This window comes from Parasteatoda tepidariorum, chromosome 10 (assembly GCF_043381705.1).
Source record: "Parasteatoda tepidariorum isolate YZ-2023 chromosome 10, CAS_Ptep_4.0, whole genome shotgun sequence".
Classification (NCBI taxonomy): Eukaryota; Metazoa; Arthropoda; class Arachnida; order Araneae; family Theridiidae; genus Parasteatoda; species Parasteatoda tepidariorum.
Genome location: NC_092213.1, coordinates 57702125 through 57721274, shown reverse-complemented (window position 1 = coordinate 57721274; position 19150 = coordinate 57702125). Strand labels below are relative to the sequence as shown.

The 19150-nt window shown below is 28.1% G+C and overlaps 1 protein-coding gene and 1 long non-coding RNA gene across 2 annotated transcripts in view; one reads left to right on the top strand and one right to left on the bottom strand.

Annotated features, from left to right (window-relative positions):
- The window catches only part of LOC139426767 (uncharacterized), a 51336-nt gene that overhangs the window by 31240 nt on the left and 946 nt on the right, over positions 1-19150 (bottom strand). The window lies entirely within an intron of this gene.
- Positions 4566-6392, top strand: hry (bHLH transcriptional repressor hairy). Its single transcript, NM_001323826.1, is given in 3 exon segments — positions 4566-4715; positions 4832-4927; positions 5334-6392. Coding segments are annotated over 3 exon segments (795 nt in total). The 5' UTR covers positions 4566-4670; the 3' UTR covers positions 5988-6392.

Below are 19150 nucleotides of genomic sequence, written 5' to 3'. Positions count from 1 at the left end.
CAATTGAAATAAATATACAATCTATGCCCCGTTTCAGGGACGGTTTGAAAAAATTTATCATAAATTCAAAGGAATAAATTATTCTACGTAAATCTTTTATATTAATTTTATCAACGGCAGCACTTTTCAAGCAATCGGTTAATTACGCAGTCATTATTTATTTTTGTTATTATTTATTTTCAGTTTCGCCACTTTCAGTACTTAGCAATTATAGGAATGAAAGCATTATTTTGTTTAATTATATAGAGTATTTTATTCACTTTCAGCAAAGAAATTTATTTCCTATATTATTCTATTTTTATTAGTCTTACGTAATCTTAGAATTCAATAGAGTTTTGATTTTTGCATTGTGTATTTCTAACTTTGGTTCTGATTTCAACTCTAAATTACACGGAATTTTCATTTTCAAATGAAACAAAATGTCTTCTATCAGGATTTTAGTGGTTTTCACGTCGTTCAATATTAATGTAAAATTGCATGATGCAATTTCACATCTCAAGAATTTGAAAAGAAGAAAAAAAGAAAAGAAACACAACTGGAAAAACATTTGAAAAGAAAATTGCATTTGAGTTTCAAACTGCTGAATTTTAAACTGCTTATAATATATTCCCATTTTTTTAAAAATTATGTTTTAAATTTAATGCAAAATTTTCATATTTGAATTTTTTAAATAATGAAACCGAAATTCCGACCAAAAATTGCGTGTTCAATAGTAATTTTCGCTATATCATTACTATTTTTAGTTAAATTCAATCATATTTCAATACAAATTTTTATATTTTTCAGGTCTGTTTAGGGCTTAAACTAAACCCGATTAGTAAACAAATATGTAAACATAATGATGAGCATAAATAAAATCTTATTTATGAGTTAAATTTTTTAAAATCATTTTTAATAATTTTCAATTTTGCTTAAATTTAAAGAGAACGTTTTAATGAAAAAGAGAAGTTACGGAATTCCGTTGTTTCCCCTCACGAAAACTGTTCCCTCCAAAAAATCCCTCAGATCGTTTTGATTTATCCCTATCTTTCTGATATGTAGAATAATTTCCTACTAACACCGGGATGTATTAAGTCCTGGCTACCCCCTTCCTTTCCCACCCTGTCAAAAGCAGGGTGGGGAGCAGCAAGTGGGGCGCGTGGGCACAGGGGGGGAAAGATTCTCAGTTGTTTACACTGCAAGCCCGCTGTTTAGTTCCTTCCTTCAGAAACGGGGCGGAGTTTTCCCACACTCAAACGCATGCGCTCTTCCATAAAAAAAAAAGTCAGCCACGTGCTACTACTATGGGCATATGTCGCGATTTCGACTCGATTTGTGCGTGGGGGAACGCAGAGAATAAAGGGGGGAAGACAATTGATTGGAGATGCTGGAAGTAAGGTGAACTTGCATCATGGAGGTTGCTATATTTGGCGATCTCTCCACATTTTAGAATATAAATCAATGCATATGAATAACATATAGAATTTTTTTTTAAAACACTAATTTTCGGAGAAAATAAAAAGCTTCTTTAATGGCCAAATTCTAATAAGCATATTTTGTATCTAAATTTGCATATTTTGTATCTTGTTACATAAATTGGGCACTAAAAATAATAGCGAAGAAAGTAAATTCTTTGAAAAATTATTAAAATTTAAGAGCTATTAATTTTTCTAAACTCTCCCTGTTCAACAATTTTATCTAATAATTTGCATGAAAAAAAAACCAGCATAATTGAAATGAAAAGAATGCAGAAAAACTGTGAAAAATAACCAGCTGTGGTGAAAAGTTAATTTATTTTTCTAACCAAATAACAAACAATATTTCCAAGGAATAACTGTTATTTACATCATACCAGAAGCCAACATAAAATTATGTCTGAAAGTTACATTTTCTGTTTAGTAAAACATGTTACAATCGTTAATTATTTATAGAAAATAATATATTACATTGAAATAATGCTTATAAATTTAATTACGTTATACTATTAAAATTATTTGTCCCCCCCCCCTATGTTTGATTGAATAATATTGAATACAAAGTTTTGTTTTGATTAATTGTCCTACCGTTCTCGTTCCGGCAAAGTCCTAAATATTTGTGTAAGTTCCATTGACTATGTAAAGAGTATTATTAATTATGTATGACGCTCTTAACTTAAAAACGTCATAGATTTAAATTTTTATGCATAGATATGTACACATTTATTCGAATTATATATATTTTTTTTTGATATTGCATTTTGGATGTTTTTATGATAGATGTTTTTAGGTTGAGTGGTGTAAAATTTTCGAATTTTCAATCAGTTTAAAAGAAGAATCTAACCAAAGGGTGCAGGAATATTTTGGTATATTATAACAGAAATTTACGGTTAAAACTCCATATTAATTTTACTTAATGATTCTATTAATACATTTGATAAGTTTATGGTTTATTGATAAATTTATTATAAAATTTGTTATGGTTAAAATTAATTCTATTAATTAACTTACTATATGGTAATATTATTTAATTATATTTATTTATATATTTGGTTAATGCTATTCTTATATTGATAAAATTCTACATTAGCCTTAAATAACAGTTCTATTAATAAATTTGATATAGTTATGGTAATGTTGAGGTCTATTAATGAATTTATTGTGGTTAAAATTCTGTACTAATTTTACTTAACAATTCTATTCATAAATTTGGTATGGTTATGGTAACGTTATGATCTATTAATAAATCTGTTTTGATTGAAATTTTATATTAATTTTACTTAACAATTTTATTCATAACTTTGCCCCCACCTTATTTTTCCCGTTTTTATTCCAACATATCGTTGTTTGAGCTAGTTATTTTTAAATTACTTTGTGTGCATTCTACCACAAATTAGTTAAATAGCGACTTTTAGAAATAAAATAAAAATAAAAAAAACGGAGCAAATGAAGCTTATATTTATTTTTAAAAAATGCTATGTTCTATCATTGTACTAGTTATACATGCAACGTGCATATTCGATTTCAAATTGAAACAAAACGGTTTCTAACATCTGTTGTCACGAGCAACAGCTGATGAAACGGAAAAGAACGGGGCTTATGAATGAAAATCGTGATTGAAGTTTATGAAGAGCTATTAAGAGCTTCCTTCCATAAACAATACACCACTCACGTGAATGTGTAGTAAGTAAGTGGCTAACTTCCGGACACACTAAAATTAAACTCATTCAATCATTTTAAAGAAAGAGTCTTCTTACGAATTAAATCAATCTCTTAAAAACCATTCAATGGACACACAATACGCAGTTTAAAAATAATTCATTTTCATTTACAAGAACAAAGATGGTATTGTGTTCTATTAATTTGCATTGTATGAACACTTACCACGCCTATTTCATTGAGGAACAAAGTTGCAAACTGTTGCGCAACTTTTTAGAACACTTTACTTGTTGAAAATTCATAAGGAACAATTATAATATTAGTTCTCACCGATGTAATAGAAATTAGTTGTATTTTATTATAAAGAAGTATTGTAAATTGGCATACTAGATATAATGCTGGTCAAATTGATCAATTATCTAAAAACAGCAAAAAAGTGTTAATATTTTTGGAAGACTTTCACATTTATACTTTAAATATTTATGAACATATTTAGAAATTTATCTTGTGTAAATTAATTATCTCACTTGAAAAACATAATAGGTTTAACAGCTCTGTGGAATTAATTTTTTATTTTTGAGTTACGGTTAAATTTTTTTGAATATTTTTCTCGTTCATTTCGGAAAAAAAAGCATTTTCAAAACGTTATTAAAGATATTTGAACTGTAATAAATACTACTATAACTATATTATGCATGAAAAAACTTAAAAATGTGTAATTTAAATCTTTGGTAAAAAACGTATTTTTAAAACCTCATAATTATTATAAAATGATCTTAAGTTTTACATGGTTGTAAAATCACAATAAAGTTTTTAGGTAATAAATTTAATTACTAAAATTAATACGAAATTTTAAATCCATATTTATTATGTTTTCATAATTGTTTAATTAAGCACCGAATATAAAAATTAAAGAAAAAGCTTTGAACATGCGGATGATATTTAAAAGGATATCAAATTTGAACTAAAATAACAAGTAAGGAAATTAAGGAGTTTAACTAATAAAAAAAGTTCAACACCTCATGTAAACAGAAAAGATTATAAGATATTTTTTCAAGTATTGATGTCTTATGTTCGATTTAAAATGCAATTTAAAAAAAACGAAACTATCCAAAATTCTCCATAAAATATATTCAAAAGGTAGACGCAACACAGATTCACGCCAACCGAAATCAAACGCCAACCACCAAAAAACACAGCCAAGAACTAAAAATGGCACACCTGTTCACGCGTCCGCTTGCTTATCGCCTCACGCACTACAACCCTAGAAAAGAGCCACATGTCCGTCGCGAGCCAGAACACAAATGCTTCCTTCTGATTGGTCGAGAGGCTTGGGATCTAACCGTGGGAAAGTAACGCTTGACACGCTCTCAGGATCATGGCTGGGTGACCCTGCCTCGTAATAAAACTAACCACCCGACCTCAGATTCCTACACTTTTGCTCTTGCACGTGTTCTGATCAGTCGCTAGCTTCGAACGCTCTTGCTCTCTGATATTTTTCAAACTTGTGTTTACATTTTCTTCCGTACTTTTTGGATTACTTCACACTTGATAATCATGCCTTCTGAAAAAACAGTGACAAAGTCTAGCGAGACTCGACGGGTAAGCTATTAATTATTGTTATTATTATTTAAATTAAAATTTATTAAAAATTTAATATTTGTTTTATATGTTTATTTTGAACTGGAGGACTTATGATTTTTCTTGTTTATTTATAGAGTACAAAACCTATTATGGAGAAACGTCGAAGGGCTCGAATCAATAACAGTTTAACGGAACTCAAGAATCTCATCTTGGATGCATTAAAAAAAGATGTAAGTATTCGTACTGTTGTGTTTATTATTCTAGATATACTACAGTTTAGTATTGTTAAGTAATTAATTGTTAAAGATTCAAAGTGTTAAAAACCAGTATCAAATAAATAAGACTGATAATTTTCATTAAAATGCAAAATTATTAAATTAATTAATTTTTTTGCTTAATCTATTTAATGTTTAAGTTTACAAGATTGAACTTAGTACTTTTAACTTTTCATAACTTAGTATTTTTAACTTTTCATATTTTTTTTTTAATAAATGGGTTTTAATAAACTTCAAATTTTAATAGAAAATTAAGGTTAAAATATTAATGACTTATAAAGTTAAAAATTTGAATATTTGCAAATGTTGTTTTCAATTAAAAAAATTCATGATTACTTATGATTCTTTTAATCTCTTTTAGAATGCTCGCCACTCTAAATTAGAGAAAGCTGATATCCTGGAGATGACAGTGAAACACTTGCAGAATCTCCAAATGCAGCAGATGAACCCTGATCCTGCCATGATTGCCAAATTCCGTGCTGGATTTGCTGAATGCGCCAATGAGGTCAATAGATTTATGGGTAGAATCGACGGTGTTGACCATACCATTCGTCAACGACTCATGAACCACCTTGCAAACTGTCTCACCGGCATGAACAACCCACCACCCAGTCCTCTTCCTCCAGTTCATGTCCAAGTTGGAGCTTCCACCGAATCTGACAACACCTCCACCAGACTGCTTGGCGGTGTCCAGCTTGTTCCAACCAGACTGCCCAGTGGTGACATTGCATTCCTTTTGCCTGCTCAATTATCTGTTTATGCACCATCCACAGTCCCCATCAGTCCAGCCAGCTCCACATCATCCATATCTTCACCAATGTCCACAACATCATCTCCAGGTCCTATCAATGTCCTAGGTTCATCTGGTATCCTTAGTCCTGCATCAAGTGACCGATGCAGTCCAAGTCCTCTAATGCATCATCATCAAATGCAAATGCCAGTTCAACATTGCCCAGTTATCGTTCCTGCTATGAGCATCAAGCAAGAATCCAAGGCAGTTTGGAGGCCTTTCTAAATTGGACTATTTCATCTAAAACCTTTATTGTTTACCTTGCTGAACTGGACTAATTCTCGAGATTCCTACTTATGAACTGTTAGATTCATAAAACCATGAGTTCCTCTACAGAACGACCTAGTTGGGAATTCTAAGACATTTTTCTCTTTTACACCGAGAACTATTCAACAAGGACTAAACGCACAAATTGTAAATATTATTGTAAAAAATGTTAATATATTATAGAGCTTTATCTTGCTATAGGACAATTACATGTCCTATTTTATCTGTGATAGAATTCAAGCCGGTGCTATGTTGATCATTTGTTGACATCGATATCTGATACTCATTCAAATTTTTGCAATGCAAAAAAATCTCCTTCCATATTTCGTCGGAGAATAAATAAGATTTTATTTAAATATGAAACTTGTGTTTTCAATGGCTTCTTTTGCTTTTCAGGTAAACATTGGATTATTTTCGCAATATTTGCCAACTGTGTTTTCAATTGACTAGATTCATGCTTTTATTTCATTTACTGATGCTAAATTTTTTGTTAATTAAATATTTATTTAATATCTTTGAAATTTTTTCTTTGCTGAATTAATTTTTTACTAGTTGGCAATTGTTGTTAAAATATTCCAAATGCTCATATTTCAAATCTGCAATTGAAAGTTGTAAAATTTTATTTTATAGCATTTTAAAATCATTTTTTTGCTAAGTTTAAGGTAGAAATGTTCTAATTTTTCATTCTGATGATAACTCAGATAAGCATTTAATTTCTTTGTCAAATTTTTAGTTGGGATTTTAATACATGCTATTTGTCTTTAAATATTACATTTAATAAGATTTACTACTGTAAAAATAGGAGAGTAAAGTTATTGAAGATGACTTTAAAGGAAAGTAAAAATCTGTTAAGATTTCTAAAACTGTTTCAGATGTTTATTTATTTAAAATAAGAAAATTAAACATATCAGGAAATACTCATTAACAACAAAAATCATACTTCATTATCACAGTGAATCTATCAGCTTTTATTTTAAAGAAAAGCATTTTCAAATCAAAGCACATATAGTAGGAAATTGAATTCACAAATGATACTTAATGAAAAAAATTTTAAAGCAATAACTTCATGGTTAGAGCATTTTGAAAAAATTAGAGAAAGTTAAAAGAAAAGAGAAGGTTTTTAATTTCAGAGGGGGAAACAACATCTTGTACTTTCAGAGCTGTGGGAGTAAATATGCTAGGCCCAAGCCATATTTTTTTCGAAGAATCCAATAGCTTAGATGATACTAGTTTAAATAGGGACATTTATTATCAAGTAATTATTGTTAGTTTCGATAAAGTTACAGAATCAGTTAATTCTGGTTTGCAATTTGTTAAATCCATAGTATTAAAAAGTAACAGTGAAAAACAAAAAAGCATACATCAAACGAAGCTTTTATTTAATATTTAAATTAATTTTGTAGGGTAAAATACTATTTCCTTCGTATTCAAACACCATTTAATTCATTCTCTTATTTTTTTTGAATAAAATAAATAGTTAAAATATTAACTCATATCTTAGTAAAATTGAATTTATTGGAATAAAAAAAAAAATTCTCAGTATTCATTTGTGTAAAAGAACGAAATTTCTAGATTAAGCCGAAATATCTGGAAGCTTTTCTTTCTAAACTTACTTAAAGTAAATTTAGCTAATCTGAATAACTTTAATTGTACCGGAAATTATGTACCCCCAAAAAATTATAGACCTGACTCAATCAGATTGAGGGAGTATGTTGAAGGCAATGAAGTGAATATAGGAACTCAAGAATTCTTAAAAAAGCGAACGCAATTTTTTTAAAAAAAATACAAATATTTCATCAGCCCCTTAAAAGGATTTTTTTTAAGGTGGCATTGGTCATCTTAACTGCGAAAAAATTTTATTTAAAAAGAAAAAATTAAATTCATGTGGATCGTAACGACATATAAATAAATTAACAATTATAATTTTTACAAATGATAGATTTTTTTCAAAAGGTGAATTTTGATTGATAAGTGTTCTTTTGAAACCCAAAATCGATATTGCACTTTTCTGCCTGAGTCTTAAAATATCAGATAAGAAGTTAGAAGTTCACAGTTAAATTTTACAAAGCCAAATAAAATAGTTGATTGAAATTATTTATTTACTAAACAAATAATGCTCCTTTATTTTTTACATCTTATAACTTTTGAATTTTTTAAATATAATTCATAACTGAACAGATTAAGTATTTATTTATTTTGAAATCTGTATAAAATTTTAGGAAAAATTCCATTGCTTACTAATAAATGTGTCACAATTTTAAAGAATAGATATTCACGCTGAATTTTTTTTTTACCTTTGCTTAAAGCCGACTATATTTAAATATTAAATTAAATGAATATTAAAAAAGTTTATTTGTACCGCCCCCCTTACAAATTCAGTGATCTTAATATGTATTTTCGTTTTAATTCAGTTGAAAAGTTGCACCAATTAAACAATAATTTGCTGATATTTCAGTTAGAGATTTTTGTACATGCTCTCAATGAAGGCAAATAGTTTTGCAATAGCTCCAGAAGACGAGGTATACATTTATAACGTGTGTAAGGAATAAATAAGTTTAAAAAATAATGGTTTATGTTTCCAAATTCACTTTGACCCCCCCCCCCCCCAAAAAAAANTGCCCCCCCCCCCAAAAAAAAAAATAATACATTCGTAGCCAAGCTCTAACTGTTGGCTTTCACAGAATGCTAAAAATGATTTCAAATATCGGTATTTCGTTTTTTTTTTCTTTTTCTTTTCATGCAATATTTGATTAAATTCATTTAAACAAATCGGTCGGATTCTTGAGTCTCAATTTATTGTATTTAAATATTCGTTCCAATACAGATAGATTTTTCTTAGAATAAATCAGTTTGAGGTTAACGAAAAAAAAATTTATAATAATTACATATATTGTATTGCGATGTAATAATTGTGTACCAATAATACTTTTTCAACCAATATTTCTTTTTTTTAAATATTCTACTAAAATGAATCATTTCATAGTTTTGTTAATATTTATAGCTTATTACAAGATAAACCTTGTGAGACTATTGATATTGATACTTCATACATGATAATACCATTATGGACATTATTCAATTAAAAAATAAAATATTAAAAGTTTCTGCTATTTTCAAATTAATGCTTGTGAACCATTGAATTTTTAAAAGTAACACATAATTACTAAAGAGTATATTATTAATCACATTGAACTCGGAGTAAACGGCCCGAATTAGAGCTGTCGTTAAATTTTTATCAAGGGTGCTTTTTAAGTAATTCTCCTGTATATTATTTAATAGTAATATTAAAATATACTGTTTTTTTTTCCTTTGAGATGACTGCCCAAATTTTATAAAAAACTGTAACTATATTCAAATATTTAAATTTCATAAATCAACGAAACAAGTTAAAAAAATCTTAGAATAATTATTTAAATGCATTTGGGAAAAAACAATTTGGATAAGCCTCAAAATTTCTCTGCAAAACAGCGCTATAGGCGATTTTCAATTAAAATATATACCTAATAGAACCATTATAATAAAAAATAAAGCAATTATTGGTGATATTCAACTAAAAAATTTAAAATATTAAAAGATTCGTTCTGTTAACTTCTAACAAATGTTTGTATACTATAGAGTTTTTAACATAGCACATAATTACAGAGGAATATACTTTTAATCACATCAAATTATGGTTTAACTTCCCGAATTAGAGCGGTCGCTAAATTCTTATGAGTGGTGTTAGGTAATTCTCCTGTGTATTACTTAAAAGTAACACTAGAGTGTTTTTTTTTTCTTTTCTTTCTTAGAGGTAATTTCATGGAAAACTATTTTCATTCATGGAAACTATTTTCAAAGCATTTCGTGGTAAACTATAATTAAATTTAAATTTTATAAATGAACGAAACAAGCTAAAAACAAATTTTAAAATAATTATTTGAATACATTTGGGTAAAAACAAATAACATAAGCCTCAAAATTCCTTCGAAAAAGCGCATTCCATGGGAGAACCAGATGTGGAGCGCAAATTTTTAAGCTCCCTCCCCCTCATCGAAATTCCACTGCGTACTTTAATTTCGCCCCCCTCTCCCCTTCTATCCATTGCCCAGTACATACAGACAGGGGCCTGCGAAACCGTTCACCCTGATCATGAGCAGCTGCAGATCCGTGCGCGGCGGCATGCACACGAAACTGCGTTCCCACGCTACACGTGGCCCTGATTGACAGCTGCTGCAGAGATTCTCCGTTGGGGGGGAATAAAAATGGGGGACGAAACTAAGGGAAGCAACAAGTGCGGGGAGAACCAGCGTGGGAATCTACGACAGACGACATGAAGAACTCTTTGTTTCGGTATTCCTTTTTTTATTGCGCAGCCCCCCTTTCTCCTGTGTGTGATTGTATTCTCGCTTTTTAATATCTCAGGGCATCATGACAAGGTATATCCTAAGCGCCATGTTTGGCCATAAGCTGGAAAAACGTTTGCAAAAGCTATTTATTTATTTAATTTTTTATATTTTGGACTGTAACGTTATGAATAGCAATTTCAATATGACCAAGTGGCAAGAGATATAGATTTAATATTTCGTAATATGCAATTTTTTTAATTTTTTTAAAGATAGTAATGTTTCAGACATTTAGAACCCTAGTTAAAATTTCTTGTTTTCGTTTAGTTCTTTTAGTTATTTGTCATTAAAGAACTCTTGTAATTTAATGCTGAAATACATGTTCATAACAATACATATTTTAGAGTGTGCACTACATTGGCCAGTATGATATCTGAATCCCCGGATATTAGAAAACAGCCAATAAATTAGTAAATAAAATACATCTTAAAGCAAACTATATTATTATAATTTTTCCTTTTCTTATCAAAAATGATAAAAATTAGCCTCCAAAATTATTATTCAGGAGCATGTAAGAAAACACATATAATTCCTTTTTTGAACATGTCAGGTTTCGTGTATTTTTCAAACGGCTTTTTTACTTCGGTTACCAAATAAAGAAAAAAAAAGATTAATATGTCGTATTTAGAAAAATATAAATATTCACCAAAAGAAGATGGAAAAAAAAAGCTACATTAAATTTATTTATATTGTTTGCGCAATTTAGCATTTTAGATTGTTAAAAATAACGCTGTATAAACTTGTAAAAATATACTTATTAAAAAATACTTATTGGTATGTATTGTATATATTATTATATATTTAAATTATATTAAAAAATGTATACTATTTCTATAAAAATATCACAGATTAGAAACTTATTTTAAGTAATACTCAAATTTTTATGTATGTTTTAGTTTAGTTTTTATTGAGATCAACTCCTTTCTAATTAGTTTTTAAAAAGTTTTTTATTTTTATAATTGTATTAAAATCATAAATTAGCAGTCATGGTTTAAGTTATGATTTGAAAAAATACTCAATAATCATCTTTAAAAATACTCAAATTTCCTTTTTTTACTTTAATTTTTAATTGGAATCAACCCTTTTCGAATTATTTACATAAATTAAGGAAAATTTTAAACTTTTAAAGAGAATTTTTTATTTTTAAAATCGTAATAAAATCATAAATTTATAATCATGGTTAAGTTTGAAAATTTTGTTAAGAAAAATAAGCTTTAAAATTTAGCTTCAGAAAAATTCTTAAATTTTTATAACTTGTTCTTTTTTCTTAATTTAAATAGTATTTCGACGGGATCATTTACACAGTCGAAAACAATTAATATGCCACAATCATAAGTGAAAAGTACCTGCGGGACCTTAAATGGCGGCAATCGCCAATTGCAGCCATACTTTTCAACCGCCAAAATCAAGCTTGGGCACGCGATCTTGAAATTCGAAAGAATACGCTTTCTTTTCACCCCGCGGCTAGGGAAACCGTTCCCTATTTTTTCACTTCTATATTTTATTATTATTTTCTTTTTTCCCTCCCATTTTCCTAACATTGCCTTAAATGGGTATATAGGGTGATTTCAGTATTTGGGGATACCACAGCGAGTGAGTTGGCGCTGCGGTCTAGAGGAAGAAGGGAAGGGGGGCTATGTAACGATGTTATTAATTACCTAAATGATGTAAAAAAAACGTTTATCGATTTTCCTGAAGCCAGGTGTACTGGAGTATTTCCGGTCAATTATTTCTGGCTACTAATAATGGAAGGTGTCTGTGTACAAATTAAGATGTTTGAAGTTACAATGTAATTGCGCGGTCCGGGATTTTTTTACTTTTATTGTTATCCATTTTTTTTTTTCTTTGTTGCAAACTAGTTTATTCTATACTCGACGCTAAACAGTCGACCCTATTCTGAATTTACGACTAGCAAAATGGTTGCCTCGTAATTTTGAACTCAACCCAGAAGGCAAGGGAACTCCTGGATGAAGCTGTGTGACAAACTAGCCTACGCGCAGGATTTTTTTTTTTTTTTTATCTAACTACTCTGCATTTGCGTTGAATGGAGAGCAAAACCACGAGAATCTTTCATGGTTATCCCGATGGCAAATGGATTCTAACCCATGATCCGTCTATCAGTGAAGATATTTTAAGTCATCACTGTGATCGGGGTGACTCGAGAGCAGAGTTCGAACCTGGGTCACCTCATTGGGCGGCAAACGCTATGTCACCTGAGCTACCGCGGTTCTTTGTTGCGTTATAGTTTTTAATTCAAAAATTTTACTGTCGAATTTAAATTTAAATGAATTAATTTGATTTTAGGTAATGTTATTGCCACACCAGCGCGCTAAATAACAAAGTTTTATTTTAATTTATTTTTTATAGTGGAGGAAATTGTTTTAATATAATCTTATCATTAGTTTTTTATCTATTAATTTTTTTAGCAAAACAGTAACGACTAAAGCAATGCATATCAGTCATAGTCGTTTGTTAAATTTTATATTTTAAATTAATTTGAATTTCAAATTTATGAGCTGACAATTTTTTTATTTTTTATGCTAATAATAGTTACATAAATTATAACGCAAATATTTTTTTCTTAATGTTTAAATTTTTACCTATAATTACTTATATTTAATATCCTTTTCATATATGCTATAACCAATACATTAATTATGCAATACATAACTAATATGCTTATAGCATTATTTAATTTTTCCAGTTAATTACTTTGAACAAATACTAATGCATGTAAAATAGTTCATTAGTTTTTCGGGAGCTTTATTTTACGTAATATAATTTATTAAAAACGTTCGTTTTTAAAGTTCAAATAAGGATAAAAAAATTTTTAATAATTTCATGATAATATTAGTTTAATAATATCATTAATTAAAAATGATGAAAAGTCACTTTTATCTATAGAAATGCAAGAGAATTCATTTATACTATTTAATTTTTTTATAAGAAGAAGTTAACTTAATTTTTTATCAGGTCAAAGTTTATTAGTTTTTCGGGTGCTTAATTTCACATAATTCAATTTATTAAAAACGTTCAGTTTTTAAAATAATGATAAAAAATTGCTTTATAATTTCGTGATATTATTAGTTTAATAATATCATTGAGAAAAAATGACGAAAAGTCAGTTTTATTTATAGAAATACAGTAGAATTCTTTTGTATTATTTAACTTTTTATCAGATGAAGTTAACTTAATTTGTTATCAGGAGAAAAAGAAAGCCTGTCTAGAGAGTTCTGGAACTGTTAATAATTATACAGAAAACTAGTTTACATTTAACTAATCAGCATCTACTGACGCAGTGGGAAGGAAAAGTTTATCTTCTCTTAACTCACGTGCCAGAAAAACTGATTGCGAAAACTATACCAGATAAAAAAATATATAAATAAAATAAAATGAGTTCTGGTATTTTTTTTTCTCTATTGATAATGATCAGATACTTTTACTTTCACGTGATGTTTATTTAACTATTTATACAGCTATCATATGTAGCTGAACCTTAAAAAATTGTGACAGTCTTCAATAAATTTAGCATTTCCTTTTGTGCAGTACAAAATTTTAGAACAACTATTAAAAAAAAAAAGCCTCCAAAATTATTATTCAGGAGCATGNAAAAAAAAAAAAAAAAAAAAAAAAAGACTGTTGATTAATTATTTCAAAAAACGACAACGAAAATATAGATACCTTTTTCTGAATGTGATATTTCGAAGAATTGGATTAAAGATCTATAACAATCATTAAGTTTTAAATTACAAATAGAATAACAATAGTATTTTTTACAGATTAAAGCGTTATTAAGTCTATTTTTAGAATATTTAATACTAGATTTTAAGGCATAAAATACTTATTTGCCTGATAAATTTTAACAACTGTTAAATAACTGTTTAATTAAACAAAATTTAAAATTAAATTTTTGAAGAAAAAAAGATTTTTTTTTGTGAACTTTTTTAACTTTTTTTTTCCTAGTACAGGTTTCATTTTGATAAAATACACCAATACCTGATAATATTTTAAACTAACCCTCCATCAGAATAATTTGAAATTTCAAAATTATCCAAAATGTAAATCATATAAAATTAAGTCTTAAGTAAAAGAAATTCAATGTTTGAAAATCATGGTTTGTTATATTAAAAGAATGTTAAAAAGGCTTTTATTTTTGAAATAAAATATAATTTTGTAATTCCTTAAAATGTAGCACTTGATACAGATTAAACGATAGAAATAAAGAAAAAAATGACATTTAAAAATAGTATTGTGAAAAATAATTCACTATTTTTTTTTTCACTTTAGTTTTTTAATTCTGAAATTCTTTTTTCATTAATGCTATCCTTTAATGTTATTTTATAGTTAAGTTTTTTCATCAGCGTCGTTTCCTTTTCAGATAAATAAATTATATTTAGGTTACTAAACCTTGTTTACTGAGATAAACTAATTTATTTTCATTCATTATTTTGAGGGGTCTAAAATTTTGAAAGATTATTTCCGTTCGTATCTTGAACAAAATAACTTGAAAATTTTTAAAAGCGTGAAAAATATTCTAACCGAAGTCATACGATTTTGTTTTGTTTTCCAAGAGCGCGGCTTATTGTGGTTAAAGTGCATTGCGAAGATATTCTACCCATTATCCGATGATAATGACAAAGTTTAAAGAAATCTCAACCCTATTGACCAGCAGAGCTTGTGGCAAATTAACTCGGCGAACTCTTTTGATGTGCTGATAATCAAGCTTCTGAAGGGGCACATCTTTACCCAGGGGGGGGGGATTAAAGACAGTGGAAACAAGTGATGGTGTACCACTTGAAAAGCGATTCCAACACCACGTCTTTTATCTGAGAGGGGGGGGGATGCACTTCTTTTTCCAAAACTAGTGAAGTGCCGGTAGATAAACGGGCTCTCAAGCTATCAGCGAATATGGGGGCGCGGACATCTTGAAGTTTAGAGTCCCCCCCCCCCAACTGCATATTCTTTCGACGTCGTGACCCCCCGTTATCTTTTCTTTTTCTTTTTTACTTATCCTTTCTCCTTCTCAATGAAAACTCTCTGGAAATGTTGACTTTTCTCACGATCCGAGATTGAGGTTAGCTCGGATCGCATGGAACTGTTGATCAGGACATATTGGCGATGTTATGTTAGTTTGGCGGCAAAAATTGTCGGCACTTGGATGGTTTGTATGACTCATGGAATTAAAAAAAATTCTTTGTCAAAATGACTCATGAAAAAAAGAATCGGAAAAAAATTCCTGGAAAAATGAATCTTTAAAATTGATTCGTCAGCTCCAATTTGATGTAATAGAACGTTTATTCGAATGTGGTATTGCTTTAAAATTTGAATCAGTATACTAGAATTAATTCTAAGTATGCAGAAAAAAAACCCTAATTTTTAAAATTTCTAGAGCTTTTTTTTTTTTTTTTTTTTTTTTTTTTTTTTTTTTTTTTTTTTTTTTTTTTTTTNTTTTTTTTTTTTTTGATTGTATAAAAAAGCACCAAAAAAAGTCCCATAAAAACGAAACTCCGGACAAAAATGTTTTTTTTTTACTCAATTCGTGAGCCTCAATTTGATATATTTTAATGTTTACCCGAATGGATTAATGTGATTGTTTTTTAAAAATAAATTATTAATATTCTAGATCAGTGATTCTCAACCACTGTGCCTCGGCACTTTTGTGTGTCGCCAAATTCTTAAAATGTGCCACCAAATATTAGAAATGATACAATAAAAATTATAATGTTTTTTTTTTTTAAATATTACGAGTAAAGTTTAAATTAAAGAAAAGTCATATTTGTCGGCGATTGTCTGATCTTAAAATAAGTTAATATAAGAAGGAAGAATTTAAATTGTCTTTGACAATCTTAAAAAAAAATTTGAAATAAGTAGGATATTTAATGATTATGTAAATTACTAATTAGCGAAGGAAAGCAAGCTAAATATTTACTTTCAAACGAAAATAAAAGCTAATCATTAAAGAAAGCTATGCAATAAATAGTTATAAAAACAAATTCATACAAAGGATAACTAACAAAAAATAAGCTAACAATTAATAATTAGCAAAAACACTAGTTAACAAGAAATCACCAAAAAAAATTAATGTAAGAAAACTAACAGATAATAAATATAGAAAACAAACTAACAATTAATAACTAGACAAAAAAATAACTGTTACTAACTAATAAAAAATTAGTCAAAAGAAATAATTAATCCCTTAATGAACGTGCTTTTGCAGTACATATTATTTTATTTTGCATTCAAAATTATTATCACAAACTATTTAATGCAGTGTATTACAGGTAAGTAAACAACTTTTAAACTAATTTTTTTCATTGTGTGCCGTCAAATTTCGAAATCGTTAAAAGTGTGCCGCCACCAAAAAAGGTTGAGAATCACTGTTCTAGATAATAATTAATAATACTAGAGTACTAGATAATATCATAGACTTATAAATTATTGATATACTAGAAACGGAAAGGAAATTCTAATAATTTTTTTTCAATTTCTGTAATACTTCTTTAAACTTTTCACATAGTATTAGAAAAGAGTTCTTATAAAATCGATTCGTGAAAGTAATTAAATATTTATTTGAATGCGTTTAGATATTTTTTTAAATAGTGAATAGCATACTGTAATTAATTTAAAGTTCATAAAAAGGCATTTTTTTAAAAAATATTATATATTTCTTATAATAATAAATATATATACTATATACATAAAAGATGCATCAGCTAATAATTGTCTCTTATCTGGTTTATCTTTTTATAAGTTAAAAACATAAACAAAAAATGACTAAGTGTTTAATTTCAATGCAATTAAAAAAAAAATATCTGCTAGTTCAAAAAGTTATCTTTCTATTTGGTTACAATTGGTACTCTAATTGGAACATAAAAAATTTATATACTTCCTTAAGAATCCTAATAAAATAGATATCCTAAGGAGAGTTTGATTCTTATTAATCATTGATAAGAATCAAACTTAAGAGAGATTTTTCTGGTGCTTTGTTCCAGGAAAACAAAAATCTCTTTTAGATTAAAAGTGAGACCAACGTTTTTTTTTTTTTTTCCTTCCGTTGCTTTTTTTTTAGGATTATTCATTTGGTGATTTTTTTTTTATTTACTGATTGAGTAAAATGGGTTAGGGTGTTGCTTCAGTATTGGAAGAAATAGTTAAAATTAAGAAATGGTATAAATTAGGTTAGAGGTGGGACCTAAGTTTCTTTATCTGGTCCCTCAATGTTGCTCGTTTACTTTAAAAAGTTTCTAATAACGATGAATTTTTAAAAACTCTTAAAAAGCAAAGCATATTGCTTGATTTGAAAAAACGAAATTGTCTCATAAAATTATGAAAATATTATACCCTGTTATTGCATAAACTGTGTTATTATGAGCCCCCGTTTGATTTTTAATAAATTGATTGATAAGTGTAGCAAACCCAGCCAATAATAGTTTATTTATAATAGATAAGTTAAATTTAACTTTCTTACAAACTGCAAATCGTTAACGCAAAATAAGCTTGAAAACGTCAGCAGGAAATTTAAAGTAAAATTATTATTTATTTATTTATTTTTATAAAAATAAAGAAAATACATTTAGTTAATTATAATTCAATTAAATTGTAATGGAGAAGAAGAAAAAAATTAGAATCAAAATAGTTTTCTATTACTTCGTTTGATTTGGATTTACATAGAACCAAATTTCAATTAGATTTTATCTTAATCTTTACAATTATGATAAGAAATCAAGTTTATCAGTAAATCAAAAAAAAAAGAGACTGTTAATGGGATTTCAAATAAATTATAGTAGTGCTGCTATATATTATCTGCAATACATCATTATGTCTTAAAATTTTAGGCCAAAAATATTTTTATTGGTCATTTGTATAAGGGAAAAAAATTAATAAGGAAAAAAAAAGCAAATTAGATAATAATAATAAAAAAATGTGGGTAAAAAAGATGCTTCGCATTCTATATGTCGCAGACTAATTCAGAAATCTGGCTCTTTGTAAAATAATTTCGCAATGCATCGGGCTAATTTGAAAGTCTGCAGTATTTTTTAATAAGCCTGATACTTTTTAGGTTTATTGAAGTAAGCACACACACCTTTAGACCAATTAGAAAGCATATCATTCAATGCTCAATCAGCCTGATTTATTTCAGACAGCTTGAAATGAGACCAGAAGGTTTACTTATTTGAAATAGTTTTATTGAAAGTTTATTACAATGAGCTTAAGCAAATTCCTCGCGTATTTCCTAAAGAGTCAGAAAAAAAAATTATCAGTTTATAGTTATAAGCCTGAAAATACCAGGCATATAAGAAAGTGCAGATTATTTTTCCAATTAGCCTAGTGCATTAAAAAATGCTGGTTAAATTTGAAAAAAAGCCTTATTTTTAATTAGCCTGCAAAGTAAACATAAATATTGAAAAAATAAATAAAGAGTCTAATTGATCGTTTTTATAGTTATATTTTTTTGCGTAACATTTCTTTAATGTTTTAAAATGCTTGAATTAAGTGATTTCGATTCAGTTTGCAGAAACTAAAGTACATTGCGAAAATAAAAAACGGACTACCAAGAATAACTTTTGATCTAATGATCGGATCTTCACGTTCTGGGACTCAATCTTAAAGATCAGAGGCAGTGACTTCAACTATGCTAATTTATTGGTGCAGACAATATTTTAAGTTACGAAATCAGAAACAAAAGCGCATTTTCTGTGAATATGAGCTCAGATTTCTGACCGTCAATATATATATATA